This window comes from Chamaea fasciata, unplaced genomic scaffold (genome assembly GCF_029207755.1).
Source record: "Chamaea fasciata isolate MVZ Bird 193981 ecotype frontalis unplaced genomic scaffold, bChaFas1.0.hap1 SCAF_3, whole genome shotgun sequence".
In the NCBI taxonomy this organism is placed as follows: Eukaryota; Metazoa; Chordata; class Aves; order Passeriformes; family Sylviidae; genus Chamaea; species Chamaea fasciata.
In genome coordinates this window covers 113,459,487-113,487,457 of record NW_027094088.1, presented here as the reverse complement: position 1 = coordinate 113,487,457, position 27,971 = coordinate 113,459,487, and the positions used below count along the sequence as shown (strand labels likewise).

The 27,971-nt window shown below is 53.6% G+C and overlaps 1 protein-coding gene across 4 annotated transcripts in view; it reads right to left on the bottom strand.

Moving 5' to 3' along the window:
• DTNB (dystrobrevin beta) overlaps positions 1 to 27,971 on the bottom strand; it is a 159,247-nt gene that overhangs the window by 78,458 nt on the left and 52,818 nt on the right. For 2 of the 4 annotated variants that reach the window (XM_066180189.1, XM_066180191.1), the window contains exons 11-12: positions 11,431 to 11,508; positions 1,538 to 1,627 (exon numbers count right to left, since the gene is read on the bottom strand). In XM_066180189.1, coding sequence (XP_066036286.1) covers positions 1,538 to 1,627; positions 11,431 to 11,508 — 168 coding nt within the window. Of the gene's footprint in view, positions 1 to 6; positions 152 to 1,537; positions 1,628 to 11,430; positions 11,509 to 27,971 lie in introns of those variants that run through there. The other 2 variants (XM_066180193.1, XM_066180192.1) reach the window with 2 other exon arrangements.

Genomic DNA, 27,971 nt, shown 5'->3' with positions numbered 1-27,971 from the left:
CCTGGCTCCTTGAGAAATTCAATAGTGCTCGGCACTCAGCTTGAAGAGGCTCCTCTGTACCTCTAGGCACGGCAGGAATTGAGTGAAGGTGAGAGTCTGACACTCCTCGGGGTTTAAAGCCTCGTGGGAAAACGTTTTGGGCTCTGGGTTCCTGCAGGTGAAGAGCAGTGATTCGCTGCTGGCCTTCCCCAGGAGCTGCCCTGCATCCCCACAGCAGCCAACGCCAACTTCTGCCTGACAGGCGAGGCAACAGGGCTCCAAAAATCCTGCCCAGAGGGTGGAGGCATGGGCGGGGGGAGCACACAGAGCCCTCAGGCCCTGACCCTGCCTCTCTGCACGGGCTCCTCGGGGCCCGGAGTGCAGCTGTGCCCTGGCATGGAACAGCAGAGCTGCCCCGGGTGGGGAAACCTCCCTGCACACACAGAGCCAGGAAATGTCAGCGTGCACAAAGAGCGACCCCAGATAAAAGGAGCCGGTTCTTCAAAGCAGGAACGGTGTTTTTAGGGAGAGGCAGAGCTGGCTGCAAGCAGCAGGAGATGGTGGAGGAAGAGCTGGATCCAGGAGCAGAGGAAGGACCAGGACGGGGCTGGGGCTGAGTGTGGGGTGGGGAGGAGGAAGAGCAGGGATGAGTTACAGCACAGAGATTCAGGGAAGGAAAGTCGGGGGAAGCTGGTTTGGTGCTGGCGAAAGGTGAGATTCCAGCAGGGTCCCTGCCTTGGGCGGCAGTGCAGGATGTCACCAGGATGTTCTGTTATCATCTGCTGGAAATGGCGTTAATGTGCAACATTAACGTTAATGGGCAGCTGCTAAACCAGCTGGGGCAGAGTTCTTATCCCTTCCATGATCCATCCCTTGGAATTCCAGGGGATATCTGCTGTCCACGGGCCACCGAGGCTCACTGCAGGGCTGATACAATCCCATCATCCCACGGGGAGAGGCTCCACCCAGGGGGAGGAGCCCAGCATTCCCACCTGGATCACCCCTGGCATTCAGAACAGCGGCACAGCCTGTGTGCACTGGATTCCCCGAGGGAGCCCGGGCCCATCTCAGCACCACTGGGCCCTTCTCCAGGATCATCTCTGCTCCCACAGAACCACAGCTGGCGCTGCAGGAGGGTTTATCTGGGCTGACACCAACGCCCTGACCAACAGGGGCTCGGACTCTGGCAGGGTTTCCAGGATTTTTGTTTGCTTGGGTGTTTGTTGTTGTTTTTTTTTTTTTTTTTTTAATACTACTACATTTGTATTTTTAACAGTAAATAATTAGTAAATAATAATTTGCACATTTCCTACTAAAGAACTGTTATTCCTACTCCCCAATCTTTCCCTGAAAGCCCCTTCATTTCAAAACTGTAATAATTTGGAGGGAGGGGGTTTCCACCCCGCATTCCAGCCTTCCCTCCCAAACCAGCACGGTCGCGGAGGGAGAAGTTCAGGAGCGAACCCACTGGGGTGGGGCAGGGTTGGTGCGAGAGGGGCGGGATGGCTCCATCCCAGCCCCCCCAGTGTCCCCCCGTGTCCCCGGGTGTGGCACTGACCGTGCCCCGCCGCGCAGGCGCCTCGCAAGGGTGGCGATCAGGGCGTGCTCCTCACGGGAGGGCTCGGGGCTGCCGCGCTGGCACCTGGGGCTGGCAGGGAGAGCAAACAGAAACAACACAACAGAAAACCAACGAAAACAACGTGAACGACAAAAACAACGTAAATGATGTAAACAGCATAAATGAAACGCGGGCAGGGGTGAGCGACGGGCGCGGTGACAAACCAAAACCTGCACGAGGCACACAAAAACATGGAAATGGGTTTGTTTGGGGTTTTTTTTTTTTTTTTCCATGAGGGGTGAGGGCACTGCCGCTGTCCAGGGGCAAACACGGGGAGGGGACACTGGGGGACAGCTGAGCACCGGCGCAGGGAGGTCTGGAGTGCCCATCCCTGGAGGTGGGCCAGGAGTTCCTGGAGGTGGCACTCGGTGCTCTGGGATGGGGACAAGGTGGGGACTGGGCACAGCTGGGACTGGGTGACCTTGCAGGACTTGTCCAACCTCAGGGAGCCTGGCATTGTGTAAATATTCACCGAGTGCAGCTGTGGAGCCTCCCGGAATTCCCAGCAGCATCTTTAAGGAAGAGACTCCAGAGCATGGCTGAATCCAACCCCAGCAGCATTCCCTGCTCTCAGAATCCCAGAATCCAGAACCATTCAGGCTGGAAAATCCCTCCCAGCCCATCGAATCCAACCTGTCCCTGATCCCCAGCTTGTCCCCAGCCCAGGGCACTGAGTGTCACATCCAGGGATTCCTTGGACACCTCCAGGGATGAGGACTGGACAGCCAAATGTTTCTATGAACAGCCCAACCCTTTCTGTGCCCCAAAACCCCCAAACCACAAACCACAGCCAGAGCAGGAGGGAAAAGGAGGCTCAGAGGTGACCTGGTCACTCCCCACAGCTCCCTGAGAGGTGACTGTGCTCAGCTGGGGTCGGTCTCTCTCTCCAGGCAGCGCTGACAGAACCAGAGGACACAGCCTCAGGCTGAGCCAAGGGGAATCCGGGTTGGGTGTCAGGGAGAAGTTTTGCACAGGAAGAATAACAAAGCACTGGGATGGTCTGGAGTGGTGGAGCCACCGTCCCTGGGGGTGTCTAAAGCAGACTGGATGTGGCACTCGGGGCCAGGGTTTAGCTGAGGTGTCGGGGCTGGGTTGGACTCGAGGATCTCGGGGATCTCTTCCAACCTGTGATTGGTTCTGTGATCGATTCTGTGATCGGTTCTGTGATCGGTTCTGTGATTCTGTGATTGGTTCTGTGATTGGTTCTGTGATTGATTCTGCGATTCTGTGAGTGATTCTGTGATTGATTTTGTAATTTTGTGATTCTGTAATTCTGTGATTGCTTTTGTGATTTGGTGATTCTGTGATTGATTCTGTAATTCTGTGATTGATTCGGTGATTCTGTGGTTGATTTTGTAATTTTGTGATTCTGCGATTGATTTTGTGATTCTGCGATTGATTTTGTGATTCTGTGATTGATTTTGTAATTCTGTGATTGGTTCTGTAATTCTGTGATTGGTTCTGTGATTCTGCGATTGATTCTGTGATTCTGTGATTGATTCTGTAATTCTGTGATTGATTCGGTGATTCTGTGGTTGATTTTGTAATTTTGTGATTCTGCGATTGATTCTGTAATTCTGCGATTGATTCTGTAATTCTGTGATTGGTTCTGTGAATCTGTGAATCCGTGATTCCGTGATTCTGTGATTCTGTGGCATCAGTCAGGTGAGGGCCCGCTCTCCAGCTCTGCCTCTGCCAGGCACCCAGCGTTTGAAGGAAGCTTTTGTTTGGTTTGAGGACCCATAAAGCTGCTGCAGTTTGGAGCATCCCCGCCAACAGAGACTGACTGCCAGAAACATTTGTCAGAGACCCACTACAGAACAACAACCAAATGAGCAACAAATAACTGAGCGCCATCCTGGTGACAGCTTTCCGCAGCAGGATGAAACCCCAGGAAAACGCAGCAAAATGTTCTTTTTTTAGCCCAGACACTGCAGAGAAAGGCGCAACCTTCCCTTCTCCCCCAGGGACACGCAGCCAGGGGCAGAGGGGACATATCCTGGGGGAGGATGGGAGTCCTGAGCACTGTGGAAGGAAGTTTTTCCTTTGGGGAGCTTTGACGAGCAGGGCATTGATTGCCTTCCCCACGCCGAGGCAAACACAGAATCCCCGTTTTGAGGCACACAGACGCTTTTTCTCCTGGGTGATGTGCAGGGACACGTCGTGGGGCAGAGCCAGAGCTTGTAAAACAGAGGGGGGAAAAAAAAGGAATTCTCCACATGGAGTCCCCCCCGGGCAGGGAGCAGCCCGTGGAATGAGGGGTTTGTGGAGGGGAGACTGAACACCCAGCACCACCCCGAGGGATCTTTGGGGTGAACCCCGGACAAGCTGCATTTGAGGTGTTTGGAGCTGTGGCCGCAGCAGATTCCCAGGGATTCCCCACTCCAGCTCATTACCAGGGCTCATTAAAAGCCCATCAAGGACTGAGGGGACAATGAGCAGCGTTCCTGGGCTTCGACCACCGCTGCCAGCAATCCCGGATCTGCTTTTCCACTCCGGCTTCTTCCCCCTGCCTGGGGGCACCCAGCCCCCTCCGGAGCTGCCTCCAAAACCAGCAGGGAATTCTGGAATGGTCCGGGGACAGGAGGAGCTTCAAAATCACCCCTGACACGGAAATATCGGGAGCCCAGAGGGGTTGGGGTGGGAAGGGACCTTAAAGCCCACCCAGTGTCACCCCCAGCCAAGGCAGGGACACCTCCCACTGCCCCAGGTGGTTCCAGGTCCTGTCCAACCTGGCCTTGGGCACTGCCAGGGATCCAGGGGCAGCCACAGCTGCTCTGGGAATTCCATCCCCACCCTGCCAGGGGACAATTCCTTCCATCCATCCCTGCCCTGTGGCCGTGGGAATCCATTCCCTGTGTCCTGTCCCTTGTCCCCAGTCCCTCTCCAGCTCTCCTGGAGCCCCTTCAGGCCCTGCCAGGGGCTCGGAGCTTTCCCTGGATCCTTCTCCTCTCCAGGTGAGCAGCTCCAGCTCTCCCAGCCCGGCTCCAGAGCGTGAGATTGTTCCCAGGACCAGCCCCCACCTCGTCCCCCGGGGGTGAGCCACTGCTGGAACTCAATTCTCCACACTGGGGGATGATTTTGGTTTTTGGGGGATGATTCCCACACTTCCCGGATCTCAGCCAGCCGCTGTCACCAACGCAGGTTCCACCAGCGGAGCAGTTCCAGAGAGAGCAGGGAGTGGTGGCACCCATGGAGTCCCGAGGGGAGAGGGAAGTTCAGTGGGGAGAGGGAATGGAGGTTGGAGTCTGCCCGGGGCTCTCCTGGCGCTGATCCCTGGCTCAGCTCCGGCTCTGGGGCTGGAACAGGCACCCACACGCCTGGGAATGGGGATTGGGAGCTTCCCTGGCTCCTGCCCCAGAGTTCCCCCCCCGGCACTTGGCTCTGCTGCTTTACGAGCAGCTCAATAAATTGGAGCTGTTTAAGTGTTGCCTTTGGTGTCTTAAATGAATTCCTGTTCTGAGGATCTGCCAGGAGAGCCAAGCCAAAGAGACAATTTACTTGAAATCCTGTAATTTACACCGAGAAATCCCTGAAAATTTCTCTTCTGCTGGCTCGAACCTTGGGAAATCCTCGCAGCACTGCACGGTGCTGGCTCCTGGGAAGGGGAAAGCTTTGGGGAGGGAAAAGCTCTGGGAAGGGAAATGGTTTGGGAAGAGAAAAGCTTTGGGGAGGGAAATGGTTTGGGAAAAGTTTTGGGAAGGGAAATGGTTTGGGAAGTTTTGGGAAGGGAAATGGTTTGGGAAAAGTTTTGGGAAGGGAAATGGTTTGGCAAGGGAGTAGCTTTGGGGAGGGAAGAGCTTTGGGAAGAGCTTTGGAGAAGGAAAAGCTTTGGGGAGGGAAGAGCTTTGGGGAGGGAAGAGCTTTGAGGAGGGAAAAGCTTTGGGAAGGGAAGGGCTTTGGGGTTGGGCGTTAGATTTGTTTCTCTTTTACTCACAGATTTTTTCCCATAAGTTGCTAGGAAACTAACTACTGGGTACCTACAGGTCCTTAATGAGAACAAAGGGGCCAAAGGAGAGGAGTTGAAGCACCTGGCTACATTTCTTTGGGTCTCTGGGAGTTTAGAACACGAGTTTTGGGGGCAGGTAAAGGACAGGGCTGGGGGCAGCTTCCCTCTCTTGCTCTCGGCATTGGAGAGAGGACGGCCTGGCTGCTGCTTGCTGCGGGAGGAGTTCACTGTCACCACCAAGTCCAGTCCTGGGAAATCTACCCCCATCTGCTCTTGTGCCCGGGAATTCTGAGCTCACCTCCCCCTGCCCTGCTGGAGCTGGGCCTGTCCCGTGATAAATCTCATCCACCGGCCCGGGATCTCCCACCGTGCTCTCAGTCCTGCAGGGACACCAGATCAGACTGCCCTGGGTTTGTTTCACAAAGCCCCTCGAGGTCCCTGGTTCTGTTTTCTTGTTAAGGCTGGAGTTGTTGTTTGTTTGTTTGCCTGAGAGCCCCTTTATTTCCTAAATCACAATAATTCGGAGGGAGGGGGGTTGAATTCTCCATTCATCTCATTCCGAGGGAGATCCTGCCCCTCCCTAGCAGACACCTGCCTGTCGAACCCAGGCAGATTTCAGCGCCCAAGCGCGAGGCTCGAGGGCATTGAGAGAAAAAACCGGAATAACAGTTCCCGAGCGACCCAACTTCTCGTGTACTGGGCACAGAAACCTCGTCGGGCGGCACCACGTGGCCTAACTCATCCTGGTTGTGCCTGTATTTATTCCATCTGTAGCCCCTTATCTAAACACGGGCCCTATAACCAAGGCTGCTGTGGATAAGGCGAGGAACTCGCGGATGTTTAACCTCCTCTGGAAGGCAGGCACGTGCATTCAGGGCCGTCACACACGAACTGTGGAGTTTTGGGGGTTGCTTTAACAACGGTACCCACCGCGAGGAAATGACACCCGGGGGAATTTTTTTTCCCCCAACCCTTCGCCCGCCCCTTTGGGTCTGCCCCAGCAGCGTTTGAAGGGTTCAAAGCTCTGAATGCTAATGATATCAGACAGTGGCTGGGGCTGCTGCTATCAGCAGCCTATTCTATTCCACACGCAGAGACTGACCTGGAAAACCACCCTGACACCCACCCCACAGAATGGGGATGACACCCCAGAGCCCGACCCTGCCCCACAACCCGCCTCAGAAATAAACCACCCCGCACTGGGAGGGGGTGCTGGTGAAGGAGACAGGCCAGAGGTTAAAGGAGAACGTTTCCCCGGCTGGTGGGAAACCTGGGCCAGAAATGGGGAGTCGGATGGGGCAGCAGTGGAACCCGCAGATGTTACAACCGCCCAGGTCGCAATAAATAACCGAAAGCGTGTGTTCTATCCCCAGCCTGTCGAAAGCACTTGAAGGGGTGATCTCTCTTTTAACTCCAGGGGAGAGGGGTCGGTGTCTTCTGTTAATGGGCAGCTGTTAAACCAGCTGGGGCCGTGTTCTTTGTCCCTTCCAGGACCTATTCCTCATCACTCTGGGGGGATATCTGCTGTTAAACCAGCTGGGGAAGTGTTTTTTTTTATCTCTTCCATGATCCATCCCTCAGAATTCCAGGGGATATCTGCTGTCCATGGGCCACCGAGGCTCACTGCAGGGCAGATACAATCCCATCATCCCACGGGGAGAGGCTCCACCCAGGGGGAGGAGCCCAGCATTCCCACCTGGATCACCCCTGGCATTCAGAACAGCAGCACAGCCTGTGTGCACTGGATTCCCCGAGGGAGCCCGGACCCATCTCAGCACCACTGGGCCCTTCTCCAGGATCATCTCTGCTCCCACAGAACCACAGCTGGCGCTGCAGGAGGGTTTATCTGGGCTGACACCAACGCCCTGACCAACAGGGGCTCAGGGGTTTCTAGGATTTTTTGTTTGTTTTTTTCTACTACTACATTTGTATTTTCAATTTTCCCAGTAAAGAACTGTTATTCCTATTCCCAAATCTTTGCCTGAGAGCCCCTTAATTTCAAAACTATAATAATTCAGAAGGAGGGGGTTTCCATTCTCCATTCCAAGGGCAGCTCCGGCTTTCCCTGGCAGACTCCTGTCCTTCCAAACCAAGGACCCCAAGAGGATGGAAAAGCTCCGTCCCTGAAGCGATTCGAAACGAATCCATCGGACCAAACGACATTTGATGGGCGCGGCCCGGCCCATCAGAGGAGGCAGAATCATCCCATTTGCTCACAAGGCTCTAAAGACCAGAGAGACTTTGGCGTTTGTTGTGGTGGGGTCACCACAAGCCCGTGGAGAGCTCCAGGCTGGCACAGAGGGGCTGCAAGGCTGGGAAAGGCTCTGGGGGTTCCGTGCCAGCGGCTGGAGAAAAGGGGGATCAGGGGGGACATTTTGGCTGTGCACAATTCCCTGCCAGGAGGGGACAGCCCGGGGCAGGGGGAGAGGGGAAGCTGGGGATGAGGAGGCTGGAAATGCTGGAGGTTCCTACGAGCAGAACTCTGAGAAGGGGCTTTTCTGAGTCGCTTCCTTTGGGGTCACAAGAAAAAGTGAATTCAAGCATTAAAACCCTGATCTTTCAGCTCGGGCTGGGTCCTCCAAAGCAGCAGTTGTTATCTCCATGTTTTTAAGGGCAGGGGGTCGCACAAAGGGGTTTCTGTGCTGCCCTGGTGACGAATGGCTGCGGTGAGAGCATCCCCTGGGACTGTCCCGTCCTGTCCGGAGGCTCCCGGGGGCAAGGAAACCACCCAGAAATCGTGGAATTCCAGCCGGCTTTGGGTGGGTTCATCCTGTCCCATCCATGGGCAGGGACGCCTCCCAGTGCCCCAGGCTGCTCCGGGCCCCAGTGTCCAGCCTGGCCTTGGGCACTGCCAGGGGTTGTCATCGTTAGCTGATTATCATTGCTAGATAATTATTTGTTATTGAATACCTGTTATTAGGAGATGTTTAGAATAGAGACTCGACAAGGAAAAGGCCTGGTCCAGCCTCTGAGGGGGGGAGAGGATGCCTTAGGGTTGAGATTTTGTGTTTTTCAGGTTCTGAGCTCACGTTCAGTGTCACTGGGCTCTGCACACAGCGGGGACACAACACAAATCCTTCTCCTGCTGCACACCGAGGACAACTCTCAGCCCCAACAGCACAAAAAAGGGTGGGCTGGAGGGAAGGACAACAGGGATGGGACCTCACAGCCTGGAGCTGGAAATGGACAATTCAACCCCAACGTGCAAATGGACCAAAAGTTACAAAAGTGTGAGACCCTGTGACCATTTGTCCATTTTGTGTCCATTTTGTGTCCATTCTGTGTCCATTTTGTGTCCATTCTGTGACCATTCTGTGTCCATTCTGTGACCATTCTGTGTCCATTTTGTGTCCATTCCGTGTCCATTCTGTGTCCATTCTGTGACCATTCTGTGTCCATTCTGTGTCCATTCCGTGTCCATTCTGTGTCCACTCTGTGTCCACTCTGTGTCCATTCTGTGACCATTCTGTGTCCATTCTGTGTCCATTCTGTGACCATTCTGTGTCCATTTTGTGACCATTTTTTGACCATTCTGTGACCATTTTGTGACCATTCTGTGTCCATTTTGTGTCCATTCTGTGTCCATTCTGTGACCATTCTGTGTCCATTGTGTCCATTCTGTGTCCATTGTGTCCATTCTGTGTCCATTCTGTGTCCATTCTGTGACCATTCTGTGTCCATTCTGTGACCATTCTGTGTCCATTTTGTGACCATTTTTTGACCATTCTGTGACCACTTTGTGCCCACCTTGGGTGCAGCCCTGGCCAGGCTCTTGTCCTGCCCAAGGTGGATCCTTCAAGGCCTTTGAATAAATCTCTACTTTATTCTCCAGCTCTGCCCAGTCTCTGTTCCAGCTCAGCCTTCCCAGGGGATCCCAGGGGATCCACAGCTGTGCCAGGGCCTGCCGACCCTGCCAGGGAACAATTCCTGCCCAAAATCCCATCTAAATCTTCTGTTCTCCAGCTTCAAGCCATTCCCTGTGTCCTCCCCTCCATCCCTTGTCCCCAGCCCCTCCCCAGCTCTCCTGGAGCCCCTTCAGGCCCTGGAGGGGCTCTGAGCTCTGCAGAACCCCCAGTTCCCTTTCCCAGCGAATTCCCATCGAGGGAATTCCCATTTCCTCCTCCTTCCCAAACTGCCCTCAAACAAACTGATCCAGATTTGCTCCGCATTTTGGGGGGGGGGAAAAAAAAGCAAATCCTCTTGGATTTGAGGGACCTGGAGCCTCCCAGTGCACGGGAGGAACATTTGATGGAGGTGTGAACGACCCAAAATGTTCTTCCAAGAGCACTGTCCCCACATCCATGTCCCCAGGATGTCCCCACATCCGCGTCCCCAAGAGCAATTCCAGAATCCCAGAGTTCCTGAGGCTGGGAATGGCCCAGGCAGGGATCCAGGGCACCCTCAGCACCCAGAATTCCAGAATCCCAGAGTTCCTGAGGCTGGGAAATCCCTCCCAGCCCAGCCAGTCCCAGCTGTGCTCAGTCCCCACCTTGTCACCGAGTGTCACCTCCAGGAATTCCCGGGACACCTCCAGGGATGGGCAGCCCAAAGCTCCCCGGGCACTGCCAGGGCCTGAGCAGCCTTTCCCTGGGGAAATTCCTGCTGGCTCACAGCACAGGGCTCCCTCCCAGGGCTGGCTGTTCCCACCTTCCCTGGGAAAAGTCCCTCTGGCATCCTGAGGAACCCCCCAGCCACTGGCCAGGGAGCAGCGCTGGCAGGAACCCCAGGGAAGGATTCGCAGGTGGATCTGGGGAGAATTCCCGTGCAGATGAGACTCATTTGTCACCGAGGGAAGAAGGAAAACCCAGGGATCTCAGCTGTGCCTGGAGCTGCTGGAAACGTGGGGCCCTGCCTCGCCTCTGGAGCAGCCCTGACCACTGAAAGGGGCCAGCTCAGCTCCTCACTCCCTGCAGGAATACTTCTTGTAAAGGACATTTCCTTATTCAATCATTCCCTACAGGATTATTTCTTATAAAGAATATTTCTTTATTCATTCTTTCCCTGCAGGATTACTTATTTCCTCTTTCCCTGCAGGATTATTTCTTTCCTTACTCCCTGCAGGATTATTTATTTCCTCACTCCCTGCAGGATTATTTATTTCCTCACTCCCTGCAGGAATATTTATTTCCTCACTCCCTGCAGGATTATTTATTTCCTCACTCCCTGCAGGATTATTTATTTCCTCTTTCCCTGCAGGAATATTTATTTCCTCGCTCCCTGCAGGATTATTTATTTCCTCACTCCCTGCAGGATTATTTATTTCCTCTTTCCCTGCAGGAATATCTATTTCCTCACTCCCTGCAGGATTATTTATTTCCTCTTTCCCTGCAGGAATATCTATTTCCTCACTCCCTGCAGGATTATTTATTTCCTCTTTCCCTGCAGGAATGTTTATTTCCTCACTCCCGGCTGTGCCCAGCACAGTCTGCCCCCCTCGCTGCTCCCCTCGGATTTATTCCTTGGGAAAGTGCAAGTCACCGTTCAGGGGCTCCCCTGCTCGCTCACAGACCGCATCCACGCCAGAATTCCCACCTCCATCGCAATCCCAGGCTCAGCTCCGGGGAGCTCCCAGCCGGGCTGGGTCAGGGGGGAGCCCGGGGCCACCGTGAGCAGGTGACAGAACAGGACGGGACCAGCAGCCTGGGACACAAACCCAGCCTCTCCCGGCCCCCAAAATCAACTCCAGGCCAAGGAAAGCCAAAACATCTCCAGGTGTTTCCCCGGCCACGCAACAGCATCGGCTCAGACAGTGAAACGCACCCGTAGAGAACACGACCCCTGCGAGGGGAGCTGCAGGTGCCCGGCTGCAGGGACCCCGCGCTGGGCAGGAACAGCCACAGCCCCGGCCCCTCCCCAGGAATCCCCCAGCATGAGGCTCCGGTACCTTTTGGTCGGCGTGGGAGCTCCGGAGGACACGTGGGTCACCATGGCCTCGTTCATGATACTCACGGGCCTGGGCGGGCTGCAAGAGAAGAGATCCTGTCAGAGAGCAGGAAAAATAACCCTGCACACACAGGGATCCTGTCAGAGAGCAGGAAAACAACCCAGCACACACAGGGATCCTGTCAGAGACCAGGAAAAATAAACCTGTACACACAGGGATCCTGTCAGAGAGCAGGAAAAATAACCCAGCACACAGGGATCCTGTCAGAGAGCAGGAAAATAACCCAGCACACACAGGGATCCTGCCAGAGAGCAGGAAAAATAACCCTGCACACACAGGGATCCTGTCAGAGAGCAGGAAAACAACCCAGCACACACAGGGATCCTGTCAGAGAGCAGGAAAAATAACCCAGCACACACAGGGATCCTGTCAGAGAGCAGGAAAACAACCCAGCACACACAGGGATCCTGTCAGAGAGCAGGAAAAATAACCCAGCACACACAGGGATCCTGCCAGAGAGCAGGAAAATAACCCAGCACACACAGGGATCCTGTCAGAGAGCAGGAAAAATAACTCTGCACACACAGGGATCCTGCCAGAGAGCAGGAAAAATAAACCTGCACACACAGGGATCCTGCCAGAGAGCAGGAAAACAACCCAGCACACACAGGGATCCTGTCAGAGAGCAGGAAAAATAAACCTGCACACACAGGGATCCTGCCAGAGAGCAGGAAAACAACCCAGCACACACAGGGATCCTGCCAGAGAGCAGGAAAAATAACCCTGCACACACAGGGATCCTGTCAGAGAGCAGGAAAAATAACCCTGCACACACAGGGATCCTGCCAGAGAGCAGGAAAAATAACCCTGCACACACAGGGATCCTGTCAGAGAGCAGGAAAACAACCCAGCACACACAGGGATCCTGCCAGAGAGCAGGAAAAATAACCCTGCACACACAGGGATCCTGTCAGAGAGCAGGAAAATAACCCAGCACACACAGGGATCCTGTCAGAGAGCAGGAAAACAATCCAGCACACACAGGGATCCTGTCAGAGAGCAGGAAAAATAAACCTGTACACACAGGGATCCTGTCAGAGAGCAGGAAAATAACCCAGCACACACAGGGATCCTGCCAGAGAGCAGGAAAAATAACCCTGCACACACAGGGATCCTGTCAGAGAGCAGGAAAAATAAACCTGCACACACAGGGATCCTGTCAGAGAGCAGGAAAAATAACCCTGCACACACAGGGATCCTGTCAGAGAGCAGGAAAACAACCCAGCACACACAGGGATCCTGTCAGAGAGCAGGAAAAATAAACCTGCACACACAGGGATCCCGTCAGAGAGCAGGAAAACAATCCAGCACACACAGGGATCCTGTCAGAGAGCAGGAAAAATAAACCTGTACACACAGGGATCCTGTCAGAGAGCAGGAAAATAACCCAGCACACACAGGGATCCTGCCAGAGAGCAGGAAAACAACCCAGCACACACAGGGATCCTGTCAGAGAGCAGGAAAAATAAACCTGCACACACAGGGATCCTGTCAGAGAGCAGGAAAAATAACCCTGCACACACAGGGATCCTGTCAGAGAGCAGGAAAAATAACCCAGCACACACAGGGATCCTGCCAGAGAGCAGGAAAACAACCCAGCACACACAGGGATCCTGCCAGAGAGCAGGAAAAATAACCCTGCACACACAGGGATCCTGTCAGAGAGCAGGAAAAATAACCCTGCACACACAGGGATCCTGCCAGAGAGCAGGAAAAATAACCCTGCACACACAGGGATCCTGTCAGAGAGCAGGAAAACAACCCAGCACACACAGGGATCCTGCCAGAGAGCAGGAAAAATAACCCTGCACACACAGGGATCCTGTCAGAGAGCAGGAAAATAACCCAGCACACACAGGGATCCTGTCAGAGAGCAGGAAAACAATCCAGCACACACAGGGATCCTGTCAGAGAGCAGGAAAAATAAACCTGTACACACAGGGATCCTGTCAGAGAGCAGGAAAATAACCCAGCACACACAGGGATCCTGCCAGAGAGCAGGAAAAATAACCCTGCACACACAGGGATCCTGTCAGAGAGCAGGAAAAATAACCCTGCACACACAGGGATCCTGTCAGAGAGCAGGAAAAATAACCCTGCACACACAGGGATCCTGTCAGAGAGCAGGAAAACAACCCAGCACACACAGGGATCCTGTCAGAGAGCAGGAAAAATAAACCTGCACACACAGGGATCCCGTCAGAGAGCAGGAAAACAATCCAGCACACACAGGGATCCTGTCAGAGAGCAGGAAAAATAAACCTGTACACACAGGGATCCTGTCAGAGAGCAGGAAAATAACCCAGCACACACAGGGATCCTGCCAGAGAGCAGGAAAACAACCCAGCACACACAGGGATCCTGTCAGAGAGCAGGAAAAATAAACCTGCACACACAGGGATCCTGTCAGAGAGCAGGAAAAATAACCCTGCACACACAGGGATCCTGTCAGAGAGCAGGAAAAATAACCCAGCACACACAGGGATCCTGTCAGAGAGCAGGAAAACAACCCAGCACACACAGGGATCCTGTCAGAGAGCAGGAAAATAACCCAGCACACACAGGGATCCTGCCAGAGAGCAGGAAAAATAACCTGCACACACAGGGATCCTGTCAGAGAGCAGGAAAATAACCCAGCACACACAGGGATCCTGCCAGAGAGCAGGAAAACAACCCAGCACACACGGGGATCCTGTGGGGGAGCAGAAATCCCAAAGGAACCTCCCCAGCCCTGGGAAAAGCCCGTCCCCGTGTGCCGTGGCCGTGTCAGGAAGGAGCAGCAGCAGGAGCCGCTCCCCAGGACACCTGAGGAGGGTCTGAGCCCGTCCCAGCCTGGCTCTCCGGATATTCCCGGGATGCTGCTCCCCCCTGGACACCAGGAATGGCCTTCAGAGCCCCAGCTCGGCCCATCCCAGTTTTCAGGGAACCAGCCAAGCACTGAGACAGTGCCAAACACCTGGAAGCACAGAGGATGCGCTCCCTGGAGGAATTCCTGCCTCCTTCTCCGGCCGGGATTTGAGGGGGAAAAAAATCCCTTCCCATCCTCTTGCAGGGCAGGCTTGCCCTGAAAATAATTATCTAAAATAATTAACTCCTAAATTATTATTAAAAAAAATAATTACTGTTCCTCCAAACCCAACATTTCACCCCGAAACGATGTGGCTGAGAGACTTCACCGGGAGGACGGACGTTCCCACAGCTCCTCCTGCCCCAGTCCCCACCAATATCCCAGATTCCCAGCTCAGCCCATCCCAGCAGGGACCAGGCAAAGCCCAGGAACTCCTGGCCAGAAGATTCCCAGCTGAAGGTCCAAGGTGGGGCTCGATGGCCTCGGGGCTCTTTCCCACCTGCAGCAATTCCAGGATCCCACCTCTGATCACACCCAGCAAAGCCTCCCCCGGGAAAATCTCTGATCCAGGTTTTTGGGGAAAATCTTTGGGAAATGTCGGTCGGGATGACCCCTGGTATAACCACGGAACAGAACGAGGAGAAAACCCGAATTATGGATGGGGCAGCACAACTCCGGAGCCCTGGAGCAGAGTGATGATCTGGGTGAGCCTGGAGGGCAGCGCAACCTCCCCGCCCAAAAGTTCTGCGCACAAAGGGACAAAAAAGGGACGGGGCCGGGTGTGACCGTCCAGGACGGCCTGGGAGCCGAGAAAGAACAGCCTGGGAAGAGCGAGAAATATTCACAGCGGGATTGTTCCGGCTGAAATGAGGATTGAAATGGAAATATCCCGGATACGGCGACCCAGGAGGGATTACTGCGCCTGAGATCCTCAGGACAATGGGCAGAGGGGAATGGTCAGTGAGGAATGGTCAGAGGGGAATGGTCAGTGAGGAATGGTCAGAGGGGAATGGTCAGTGTGGGAATGGTCACTGGGGAAAGGTCAGTGTGGGAATGGTCAGAGGGGAATGGTCAGTGGGGGAATGGTCAGTGGGGAATGGTCAGTGGGGAATGGTCAGTGGGGAATGGTCAGTGTGGGAATGGTCAGTGGGGAATGGTCAGTGTGGGATGGTCAGTGGGGAATGGTCAGTGGGGGAATGGTCAGTGTGGGAATGGTCAGTGGGGAATGGTCAGTGGGGAATGGTCAGTGGGGAATGGTCAGTGGGGAATGGTCAGTGCGGAATGGTCAGTGGGGAATGGTCAGTGTGGGAATGGTCAGTGTGGGAATGGTCAGTGGGGGATGGTCAGTGGGGAATGGTCAGTGCGGAATGGTCAGTGCGGAATGGTCAGTGGGGAATAGTCAGTGGGGAATGGTCAGTGTGGGAATGGTCAGTGTGGGAATGGTCAGTGGGGAATGGTCAGTGGGGGAATGGTCAGTGTGGGAATGGTCAGTGCGGAATGGTCAGTGAGGAATGGTCAGAGGGGAATGGTCAGTGGGGGAATGGTCAGTGGGGAATGGTCAGTGGGGAATGGTCAGTGGGGAATGGTCAGTGTGGGAATGGTCAGTGGGGAATGGTCAGTGTGGGATGGTCAGTGGGGAATGGTCAGTGGGGGAATGGTCAGTGTGGGAATGGACAGTGGGGAATGGTCAGTGGGGAATGGTCAGTGGGGAATGGTCAGTGGGGAATGGTCAGTGGGGAATGGTCAGTGCGGAATGGTCAGTGGGGAATGGTCAGTGGGGAATGGTCAGTGCGGAATGGTCAGTGCGGAATGGTCAGTGGGGAATAGTCAGTGGGGAATGGTCAGTGTGGGAATGGTCAGTGTGGGAATGGTCAGTGGGGAATGGTCAGAGTGGGAATAGTCAGTGCGGAATGGTCAGTGCGGAATGGTCAGTGCGGAATGGTCAGTGGGGAATGGTCAGTGGGGGATGGTCAGTGGGGGATGGTCATTGTGGGAATGGTCATTGTGGGAATGGTCAGTGCGGAATGGTCAGTGGGGAATGGTCAGTGGGGAATGGTCAGTGGGGAATGGTCAGTGGGGAAATGGTCAGTGTGGGAATGGTCAGTGGGGGATGGTCAGTGGGGAATGGTCAGTGGGGAATGGTCAGTGGGGAATGGTCATTGTGGGAATGGTCAGTGGGGAATGGTCAGTGTGGGAATGGTCAGTGGGGAATGGTCAGTGTGGGAATGGTCAGCAGGACAGTGGTCAGCAGGGCAGCGGTCAGCAGGACAATGGTCAGAAGGACAGTGGTCAGCAGGACAGCGGTCAGCAGCAGGGGCAGGGAGCAGAACACCACGGTGTGAGCGACGATTCCCGAACCCCCGGAGCTGCCTCCCGCCCTCAGCAATGCCGGGTGACGCGATCCCGCGGAGCTCTGGGTGCTCCCCGTCCCCATCCCCATCCCCATCCCCATCCCCATCCTCCTCCTCCTCCTCCTCCTGCCCAGGCCGGCCCCGCGCAGGACCTCGTGTCCCCAGGACCGGAACTCCAGCACCTCCTGAGGTTCCCCCGAAGCACCGCAGACGCACGGAACCACGGAAAACTCGCGGCGGGCCGGGAGCTCCGGGAGCAGGGCAGGGACACCGCGCGCTGTCCCGATGTCCAGCCTGGCCTGGGGACACTGCCAGGGCCACCCCCAGCTTCTCCCGTCCCAACGTCATCGACGCAGCGTGCGAATTCGCGAGCAAAGCACTGCACGCGGTAAATTTATCAACCGTCACCCAAAGTTTGGACTCTCCAAAGGCTCACTCGGGAATAAAGAAATACGAGAATACTCGGAGTTCCAAGGGACATTGCCTCCGGGCAGGAAAACTGTAAAACCCCACATGGTGTGGGCAAGGTTGGACGCGCCGCTGCTGCTGCTCCCCTGCCCACCCCGCGTTCCACGGATTCCGTCCAGGTTTATTGTGGCTTTCTCAAATTGATTTTGGAAATGGCTAACACAAATCCTTTAATATTTGCATGGGCGGCTGATCATCCCTAACACCGGGGAACGATTCCTGCCCCAAATCCCCAAATCCAGCCCTGGACGCTCAGAGTTCCCGGTGCTCCCCGTCCCTCCCGGACAAACTCCCCGCGCTGTTTCGGGGACACGCTGTTCCCTTATCACAAACCGCCCCGGAGCAAGGTGGAAATGAAGGAGCAGCTCCTTTTGTGCCGGTTTATCACACACCAAAGCCAAACGCGCGGCTCTTTGTTTTCCCAATCTAAGGAACATCTCCCTCCCTCCTCCAGGGACAAGGATCGATTCTCTGCTCCTCTCCAGGAAAAGGAGAGGAAAAGCCCGCTGGAAAAAAGAAACAAAAAAACCCGCAAGAGCTGAAAAAGGAACAATAAGAGTCACGGAGAAGCTGGAGTGGAATTATCCTTCCCCAAAAGAGGGGACGAACCAGGAAGGACGGACATTGGAATTCGTGTTGGGAAATCGGAGTTTCCCAGGCGCGGCAGCTCCTCCGGGACAGGGACAGGACAGAGGGACGGGCCAAGGGGATTTGGGATGGATTTTAGGGGAAAATTCTCCCCCCGGAAGGTGCGGGAGCCCATTTCAGGAGCCACAGCTGCGGCTGGAAGTTGAAAATCAGAGACAGCTCAGGGAGCAGGCAGAGGAAGCACCGAGAGATGGACAAACATCCTTCCCACTCATCGAACCGTCATCCCAAACCGGCCGGAACCTTCACGGCTCTTCCACAAACCCCTGAATTCCTGCCGGCATCTCCCACTCGGCTGGAACGGAAAGAAATCTCCTGGTCTCTGCTGAGCTCCGGTATCTGTGAGGAGGCAGCCCATGAAGGCGGAGTTGAGGAATACCTGCAGGAATTCCAGTGTACGGGAATAACACCGGTGCAGGTGGGTTTTCTTCACCCAAAAACACGAGCGGGGGGGGGAAACTCCCAGCAGGAAACCCCACGGGCTTGGATTTAGACAGGAGGAAAGCCCCTTCTTCCCTGTGGCAGAGAATTCCAAGTTTCCCTCTGTTTTCCGCTCTCTCCCCACACGAGGAAACCCAGCAAGGAGCTGCCGCGGTGGGAGCACCGCAGGGCCGAGCTGCTGCAGCCACTCTGGAGTGTTTCACACTGAATTTCTGCACTTTCAGATCAAAAACAACCCCATCAGCAGGACCTGGAGCTGCTGGAGAGAGCCCAGAGGAGGCCACGGAGCTGAGATGGCAAATTGAGAACGTTTTAGTTTGGGGTGGGGTTTTTTTGTGGTTTTTTTGGTTTTTTTTTTGTTTTTTTTGGTTTTTTTTTTAGTTTTTTAGTTTTTTAGTTTTTTATTAGTTTTAGTATCTTTGGTGGTGTTGGGAAATGTCAAAGTCTAGGCTTTGGTGGGCTGCAGGTGTAAGGGTTTGGTGGTTTGGGGGTTTTTAAAAATTTTTTAGTCTGGAGTAGGTTTAAAGAATTTTGAGAAAAAGAAAAAAGTTTAGAGAGTTGGGTTTTTTTTGGTTTTTTTTTTTTTTTTCTTAGTTAAAACCAACTTAGAGCAAAGTAGATTTTCATGTTTTGCTCTCCTGGAGCCAGGCTGGGAGAGCCAGGGCTGCTCACCTGGAGAGGAGAAGCTCCAGGGAGAGCTCAGAGCATCTTCCAGGACCTAAAGGGGCTCCAGGAGAGCTGGAGAGGGGCTGGGGACAAGGGATGGAGGGACAGGACACAGGGAATGGCTTGAAGCTGGAAAAGGGGAGATTTAGGTGGGATTTGGGGCAGGAATTGTTCCCTGGCAGGGTGGGGATGGAATTCCCAGCTCAAGGGCTTCTTTTCCCTCCCTGGGATCCAGGGAGAGCAGCACTCGGAGCCAGCTGAGCTCAGACATCACCCCTGAGACCCCCCAGTGAAATCCCCCAAAAACTGCAGCAAAAAGGGGGATTTGTCACCTGTTACTCCTCCTGCTCAGTAAAAAACTACTCCTCCCGCTTCAAAATACTGCAGCAAAAATAACAAAATTGTTGTTTGTTCCTCCTCCCACTCAATAAAAAGTCTGTTTAAAGTATCCAGTTGAAATCTCCCCAAAAAACTGCAACAAAAATAACAGATTTGTTGTTTGTTCCTCCTCCTGCTCAATAAAAAGAGTGTTTAAAGTATCCAGTGGAATCCCCAAAAAACTGGAGCAAAAATAACAAATTTGTTACTCCTCCTGCTCAATAAAAAGAGTGTTTAAAGTATCCAGTGAAATCCCCTAAAAACTGCAGCAAAAATACCAGATTTGTTATTTGTTCCTCCTCCCGCTCAATAAAATGAGTCTGTTTAAAGTATTCAGTAGAATCCCCAAAAAACTGGAGCAAAAATAACAGATCTGTTACTCCTCCCGCTCAATAAAGTGTTTAAAGAATCCAGTGAAATCCCCCAAAAACTGCAGCAAAAAGGGGGATTTGTCACCTGTTACTCCTCCTGCTCAGTAAAAACCTACTCCTGCTGCAAAATACTGCAGCAAAAATAACAAAATTGTTGTTTATTCCTCCTCCCACTCAATAAAAAGTCTGTTTAAAGTATCCAGTGGAATCCCCCCCAAAAAACTGCAGCAAAACCAACAAATCTGTTCCTCCTCCTGCTCAATAAAAAGTGTGTTTAAAGTATCCAGCGAAATCCCCTAAAAACTGCAGCAAAAATACCAGATTTGTTGTTTGTTCCTCCTCCCGCTCAATAAAAAGAGTCTGTTTAAAGTATTCAGTAGAATCCCCAAAAAACTGGAGCAAAAATAACAGATCTGTTACTCCTCCCGCTCAATAAAGTGTTTAAAGAATCCAGTGAAATCCCCCAAAAACTGCAGCAAAAAGTGGGGATTTGTCACCTGTTACTCCTCCTGCTCCATAAAAAACTACTCCTGCTGCAAAATACTGCAGCAAAAATAACAAAATTGTTGTTTGTTCCTCCTCCCGCTCAATAAAAAGTCTGTTTAAAGTATCCAGTTGAAATCCCCCCAAAAAACTGCAGCAAAAATAACAGATTTGTTGTTTGTTCCTCCTCCTGCTCAATAAAAAGAGTCTGTTTAAAGTATCCAGTGGAATCCCCAAAAAACTGGAGCAAAAATAACAAATTTGTTACTCCTCCTGCTCAATAAAAAGAGTGTTTAAAGTACCCAGTGAAATCCCCCCAAAAACTGCAGCAAAAAGGGGGATTTGTCACCTGTTACTCCTTCTCAGTAAAAAACTACTCCTGCTGCAAAATATTGCAGCAAAAATACCAGATTTGTTATTTGTTCCTCCTCCTGCTCAATAAAATGAGTCTGTTTAAAGTATTCAGTAGAATCCCCAAAAAACTGGAGCAAAAATAACAAATCTGTTACTCCTCCTGCTCAATAAAAAGTGTGTTTAAAGAATCCAGTGAAATCCCCCAAAAACTGCAGCAAAAAGGGGGATTTGTCACCTGTTACTCCTCCTGCTCAGTAAAAAAACTACTCCTGCTGCAAAATACTGCAGCAAAAATAACAAAATTGTTGTTTGTTCCTCCTCCCGCTCAATAAAAAGTGTGTCAAAGTATCCAGTGAAATCCCCCCAAACCGCAGCAAAAATACCCGATTTGTTGTTTGTTCCCCCTCCTGCTCGATGAAAAGTCTGTTTAAAGCCCAGCACAGAGCAGCCCGCGGCTGCTGGGGCTTTCTTCTCTGAGCCACGAACAAACCAAACCCCTCCCCTGAAAATCGGGGCCACCCGAATTCCCAGGCGAATTCATTCTGCAAAGGCAACAAGCCTGAGGAGGGAAAGGTGCTCCTGGTGTCCCTGGGGAGGCAGAGAGGTGACAAAGCCCCCGCAGCCCCAAACTGTCCCTCCAGCCCCTCCTGCAGGAGTTCCGGTTCCAGCCATGACCCCCACACCGGCGGGGTTTGAACACTCCCCGGGGATGGAATAGTTAATATTTAATTTATGATTAATTAATATTGATTATTGCCTGCAGCTGGGAGGAAGAGTTTGAGGGGCTCCAGGAGGGCGCTGAGCACTCCCCGCAGGGCCCCTGTGCCCCTCGGAGCACAACGCACCTGCCAGCAGCTGCCTGACGAGAGCATTTGTGAGGAAAGAAAACCTCGGCGAGTTTGTTAAAAATAGCAGCCGGCGCTCCTGCAATGGGAGCAGCAAGGGCAAACGCGGCGATGCCGAGGCGGCAGCGGCAGCTCCCCCGCGATGGGGAACTCAGGGAACACCATCACCTCGCCCCAGGGCGAATCCCGGCAGCAGCTCTCCCAGGAAAAGCCACCCGGAGATACGGGACTGGGGCGGATTTATCGCTGGGAGAAACAATTCCTGCACTTGGTTCACCGGGGGGATGAGGGATGCGCTCGCTGCTCCCACCGGGCACTGCCAGAATCCACAATCCCCGAGGGTGGGGGAGAGCTCCCAGAGTCCATGCTGTCCAATTCCACCTGCAGGAATTCCCGGGACACCTCCAGGGATGGGCAGCCCAAAGCTCCCCGGGCCCTTCCAAGGCCTGAGCAGCCTTTCCCTGGGGAAATTCCTGCTGCTGTCCCACCGGAGCCTGCCCTGGCCCAGCCCGAGGCCATTTCCCCTTGTCCTGTCCCTGTTCCCTGGGAGCAGAGCCCGACCCCCCCTGGCTGTCCCCTCCTGTCCGGGAGTTGTGCAGAGCCACCAGGTCCCCCCTGAGCCTCCTTTTCTCCAGGCTCAGCCCCTTGCCCAGCTCCTCAGCCCCTCCTGGGGCTCCGTTCCCTTCCCCAGCTCCCTCAGGAGCCCAAATCCATCCCCCACAAAGGAGGCAGGAAAAAAAAAAAACAAAACCAAATCACAACCAACCTGGAATCCACCACCCACGTAGGTTGAAAAACGTCTCATCCCAAAATAGCAGCCTCGGTTGTTTTTCTTTTCTTTTTTTCTTTTTTTTTTTTTTTTTTTTTTTTGCCAAAGGGAAAAGTTTCCAACGTGTCGGGATCTGACGGTGCCTCTGTACCTGCCTGCTCCCCGAGCCGGAGACTCAGGGATTAATCCTCTGGAAAACTGCAAACTGAGGGGACGTGAGCAGCAGGAACGGCAAATCTCGATGCTTGATGTCGTCTCACAGGGTTTGTAGTAATTATAAAAAGAGTTGAAGGTGACTGTTCAGGTGGGCAGAAACAAATTAACGGGGAGCTCAAGAACAATCGCGAAGCCCAGGATACAAACAGGCAATTGGGATTTCGGGAGGAAAATCAACCCCTGGGGACTCCGGCAGCACCTGCTGATGATCAGGACAGACCCCGGAGCTTCTGAGCAGTTTTCCCAGCAAAGCTCCGCTGCCTTTGATCCAACAGCCAGTTCCTGGGAGTGCCACATCCCCAGCGGGGCAGGGAGCGTCTCCAGCTGTTTTTCCAGCTGTTTCTTCCAGCTGGGGAACGGAGCAGCAGCTCCTGGGCAGAGGTTCCCGTGCCCTGATCCCTTCTGGGATGTGTCCAACCCTTCCCCGGGCGAGAGCGATGAGGGATTTGTCTTTCCAAACGGGAAAGGAGATACCTGCCTTTACAAACAAGCCGTGGCCTGGCTGAGAAATGAAACTGGATGTCGGAAGGTGAAAGAAACAATGGGGGGAAAGCCACAAATTCCCTGAGGATTAAAAATTTAAAAGGGGGGTTTATTCATTAAAGGGGGGTTTTAGGTATTGGGCACTCCGGGAGATCTGTAACCTCAGCCAGTGGGGAAAGAGCGAGGGAAATGCAGCCGGGAAATTGGGATAAATTGGAGGTTTTCATCCTCCAGGATCGGAGAGAGCCCGGGGGAACGCCCCACGGCCTCTCCCTTGATCGGAATAAAGTCACAGGACTCCCGTGTCTCCCTGTGGGACACCAACCTCAGGCGCTCGCGGGTCGGTTTTCCCGGCACGGGGAATCCCGCGGGGACGGGGGCGGATGCACAGGACGGCTCGGGCCCGAACGGGAAAAGGGAACGTTTGGGGCAGAGGCCGAGCCCAGCCCGGCCCCAGCCGAGCCTTCGTCCCCCCCGGGCAGCCCCTCATCCTCTCCCTGCGTCCCTTTGCCGACGGCTCCTCCGTCCGTGCCGGCTGCTCCTGCTCCTGTGCGAGCTGAGCCTGCTGCAGCCGCCGGAGCCGACCCCAAGGAGCTCGGAGCCGATCCTACAACGCTCCCGGAGCCGACCCTACACAGCTCTGAGAGCCGACCCCAAGGAGCTCGGAGCCGATCCTACAACGCTCCCGGAGCCGACCCTACACAGCTCTGAGAGCCGATCCTACAACGCTCCCGGAGCCGACCCTACACAGCTCTGAGAGCCGATCCTACAACGCTCCCGGAGCCGACCCTACACAGCTCTGAGAGCCGATCCTACAAAGCTTTTAGAGCCGATCCTACAACGCTCCCGGAGCCGACCCTAAGGAGCTCGGAGCCGGTCCTACAACGCTCCCGGAGCCGACCCTACACAGCTCTGAGAGCCGATCCTACACATCTCTGAGAGCCGATCCTACAAAGCTTTTAAAGCCGATCCTACACAGCTCTGAGAGCCGATCCTACAAAGCTTTTAGAGCCGATCCTACAACGCTCCCGGAGCCGACCCTAAGGAGCTCGGAGCCGGTCCTACAACGCTCCCGGGAGCCAATCCTACAGAGCTCTCACAGCCGATCCTACAACGCTCCCGGAGCCGATCCTACAGAGCTCTCGGAGCCGATCGTACACAGCTCTCACAGCCGATCCTATAAAACTCTCACAGCCGATCCTACAAAGCTCTCACAGCCGATCCTACAGAGCTCGGGGAGCCGACCCTACACAGCTCTCACAGCCGACCCTACAAAGCTGTTCCGCGGCTGTTCCAGCAGCCGGAGCCGCTCCCGCAGCTCCCGGGACCCGAACCCGAGTGGGAGGGACAGGAGGGGACAGTGGGGACAGGGGGGGACGGGAGGGGACAGGAGGGGATGGGAGGGACAGGAGGGGACAGAGGGGACGGGGGGGGACCGGAGGGGACAGAGGGGACGGGGGGGGACCGGAGGGGACAGGGGGGATGGGAGGGACAGGGGGGGACAGGGAGAGGACAGGAGGGACCGGAGGGGACAGAGGGGACGGGAGGGGACAGTGGGGACAGGGGGGATGGGAGGGACAGGAGGGGATGGGAGGGACAGGAGGGGACAGAGGGGACGGGAGGGGACAGAGGGGACAGGAGGGGACGGGAGGGGACAGGGGGACAGGAGGGACCGGAGGGGACAGAGGGGACGGGGGGGACGGGAGGGGACAGGGGGGATGGGAGGGACAGGGGGGGACAGGGAGGGGACAGGAGGGACCGGAGGGGACAGAGAGGACGGGGGGGACCGGAGGGGACAGAGGAGACAGTGGGGACCGTGAGGACAGGGAGGGACAGTGGGGACCGGAGAGGACAGGGAGAGGACAGGGGGGACAGGGGGGACAGGAGGGGACGGGGGGGGACAGGGGGGACAGGAGGGGCCAGCGTGGCCAGGCCAGGCCCGCAGCACCAACCTGCGCGGTGCCCGCTCCCGCTCATCCCGGCCCGCGGCTCCATCCCGGGAACGCGCCCGCGCCGTCTCCACGGCAACGGGGCCGCCGCGTGCCCGCGCATCGGGAGCGCGTCCCCGAGACCGCCTCAACAGCAGCCGAGGGGCTCTGAAAGTCTTCGGGAATGTCATAATTTTAATTTTTTTTAAAATTTTTTTTTCATTTTTTTCCCAATTTTTTCCAAATTTTTTCATTTTTTTTTCTTTTTCTTTTTTTTAAGGTTTTTTTAAAATGCTTTTTAAAGTTTTCCGTTTCTTAAAGGTGTTTTAAAAAATCTTCCCTGTGTTGCTCTGTTGGAGAGAGGAGGTAACAGCTCACAGCTGCCGGGGGCGAGGAGGAGGAAGGAAGAAGGGAAAGGGAAAGAGAAACGGAAAGGGAAGGGAAGAAAAGGAAAAAGAAAAGGAAAAAGAAAAGGAAAAAGAAGAAAAGGAAAAAGAAGAAAAGGAAAAAGAAGAAAAGGAAAAAGAAGAAAAGGAAAAAGAAAATGAAAAAGAAAGAGAAAAAAAGGAAAAGGAATAGGAAAAGGGGAGAAGAAAAGAAAAAGAAAAAAGAAAATAAAAAAGAAAAAGGAAAAGGAAAAGAAAAAGAAAAAGGAAAAGAAAAAGGAAAAGGAAAAGGATTACGGAATGACTCAGCTTGGGAAAGACCCCCAGGCTCATTGAGTCCAACCTGTGCCTGACCACCCGTTTCTATTTCCCTCCATCCTCCCCCTGGAATAAGTTAAAATAAATAGGTTTTGTTTAAATATTAAACATTTATATAGAAATATAGAAATACAGAAAATAAATTAACCTAAAAGCACAAAACTGACTCTCCCAAGCCCCAGTATTCATCAAGAGAACTGTGACCACAGCAAAGAGAGCTGGAAAAGCCGGGCTTCAGGGGAGAAAGAGCCGGGCTTTAGGGGAGGAAAAGCCGGGAGGGAAAGTCGGGCTTTAGGGGAGGAAAAGCCAGGAGGAAAAGCCGGGCTTCAGGGGAGGAAAAGCCGGGAGGAAAAGCCGGGCTTTAGGGGAGGAAAAGCCGGGAGGAAAAGCCAGGCTTTAGGCGAGGAAAAGCCGGGAGGAAAAGCCGGGCTTTAGGGGAGGAAAAGCCAGGAGGAAAAGCCAGGCTTTAGGGGAGGAAAAGCCGGGAGGAAAAGCCGGGCTTTAGGGGAGGAAAAGCCAGGAGGAAAAGCCAGGCTTTAGGCGAGGAAAAGCTGGACTTTAGGGGAGGAAAAGCCGGGCTTTAGGGGAGGAAAAGCCAGGAGGAAAAGCCGGGCTTTAGGGGAGGAAAAGCCGGGAGGAAAAGCCGGGCTTTAGGGGAGGAAAAGCTGGGCTTTAGGGGAGGAAAAGCCGGGCTTTAGGGGAGGAAAAGCCGGGAGGAAAAGCCGGGCTTTAGGGGAGGAAAAGCCGGGCTTCAGGCCAAATCCCAGCCACCTCCTCCAGCTCTGAGAAGTTCCTTAGGTTTGTCTAAAGACCAACATCAGGAAGTTTGAATTTCAGGGAGTTTGGATTTCATGGAGTTTGAACTTCAGGGAGTTTGAACTTCAGGGAGTTTGGATTTCAGGGAGAAGTCTGGATTTCAGGGAGAAGTCTGGATAACAGATTCACCCAGGCCCAGGAATGTTGGGTTGGAGGGGACCTTGAAGACCCCCCTCACTCCAAGCCCCTTCCGTGGGCAGGGACATTTCCAGAGGATTTATGGCACTGAAGAGGACAAGTTACAACCTCCCTTGGTTGTGATGGTTGTTAAATCAATCCTGGCCACTCCTGGAGCTCCTGATGTCACCCAGTCCCCCAGCAGCACTCGTGGCACCAGGAAAGGATCGTGGCAAGATCCACCAACTAACGGGATTTATTCAAAATAAACCCCCACGGAATTAAAGCCCAGCAATGGGGGGGCCCTGTTCCTTCCGGGTGATACCCCAATATCCCCACAAATATCCCAATATCCCAGTATCCCATTAAGTATCCCTAATATCCCAATAAACATCCCAGTATCAATCGAAATATCCTAATATCAATCCTAATATCCCAATATCTATCCCAATATCCCAATATCAATCCCAATAAATATCCCAATAAACGTCCCAGTATCCCAATGTCCCATTAAATATCCTTAATATCCCAGTATCTATCCCAGTATCAATCCCAATATCAATCCTAATATCCCAATATCAATCCCAATATCCCAATATCAATCCCAATAAATATCCCAATAAACATCCCAGTATCCCAATATCCCATTAAATATCCCAATATCAATCTGAATATCAATCCCGCTATCAATCCCAATAAATATCACAACAGCTCCATAAATACCCCAATATCCCCATAAATATCTCTAATATCCAAATAAATATCCCAATATCAATGCCAATGTCCCAATATCAATCCCAATGTCCCGATAAATATCCCAATAACTGTCCCAGAGTCCCAGGGCTCCCCCAGGCCGCAGCAGCAGAGATCCCTCCTTCCCCGTGAGGTGCCCAGGGCCTGCCATGGAAACAGGAGAGGAGCTCAGAGCGCTGCCAAGGTCTGCTCAGGCAGGGACAGCACGGCAGCAACAGCAGCTCCTGATCCTGATCCTGCTCCTGTTTCTGATCCTGATTCTGATCCTTTTCCTGATCCTGCTTCTGATCCTGTTCCTGATTCTGACCCTGCTCCTGTTCCTGATTCTGACCCTGCTCCTGACCCTGTTTCTGATCCTGATTCTGATCCTTTTCCTGATTCTGATCCTGTTCCTGATTCTGATCCTGCTCCTGATCCTGTTGCTGATCCTGCTCCTAATCCTGATTCTGATCCTTTTCCTGATCCTGATCCTGATCCTGATTCTCATCCTGATCCTGATCCTGCTCCTGTTTCTGATCCTGATTCTGTTCCTGATTCTGATCCTGCTCCTGTTCCTGATTCTGATCCTGCTCCTGATCCTGATCCTGCTTCTGATCCTGTTCCTGATTCTGATCCTTTTCCTGCTTCTGATCCTTTTCCTGCTTCTGATTCTGATCCTGCTCCTGTTCCTGATTCTGTTTCTGATCCTGATCCTGCTTCTGATCCTGTTCCTGATCCTGATTCTGATCCTTTTCCTGATTCTGATCCTGATCCTGCTCTTGCTTCTGATCCTGTTCCTGATTCTGCTCCTGCTCCTGATTCTGATTCTGCTCCTGCTCCTGTTTCTGATCCTGATTCTGATT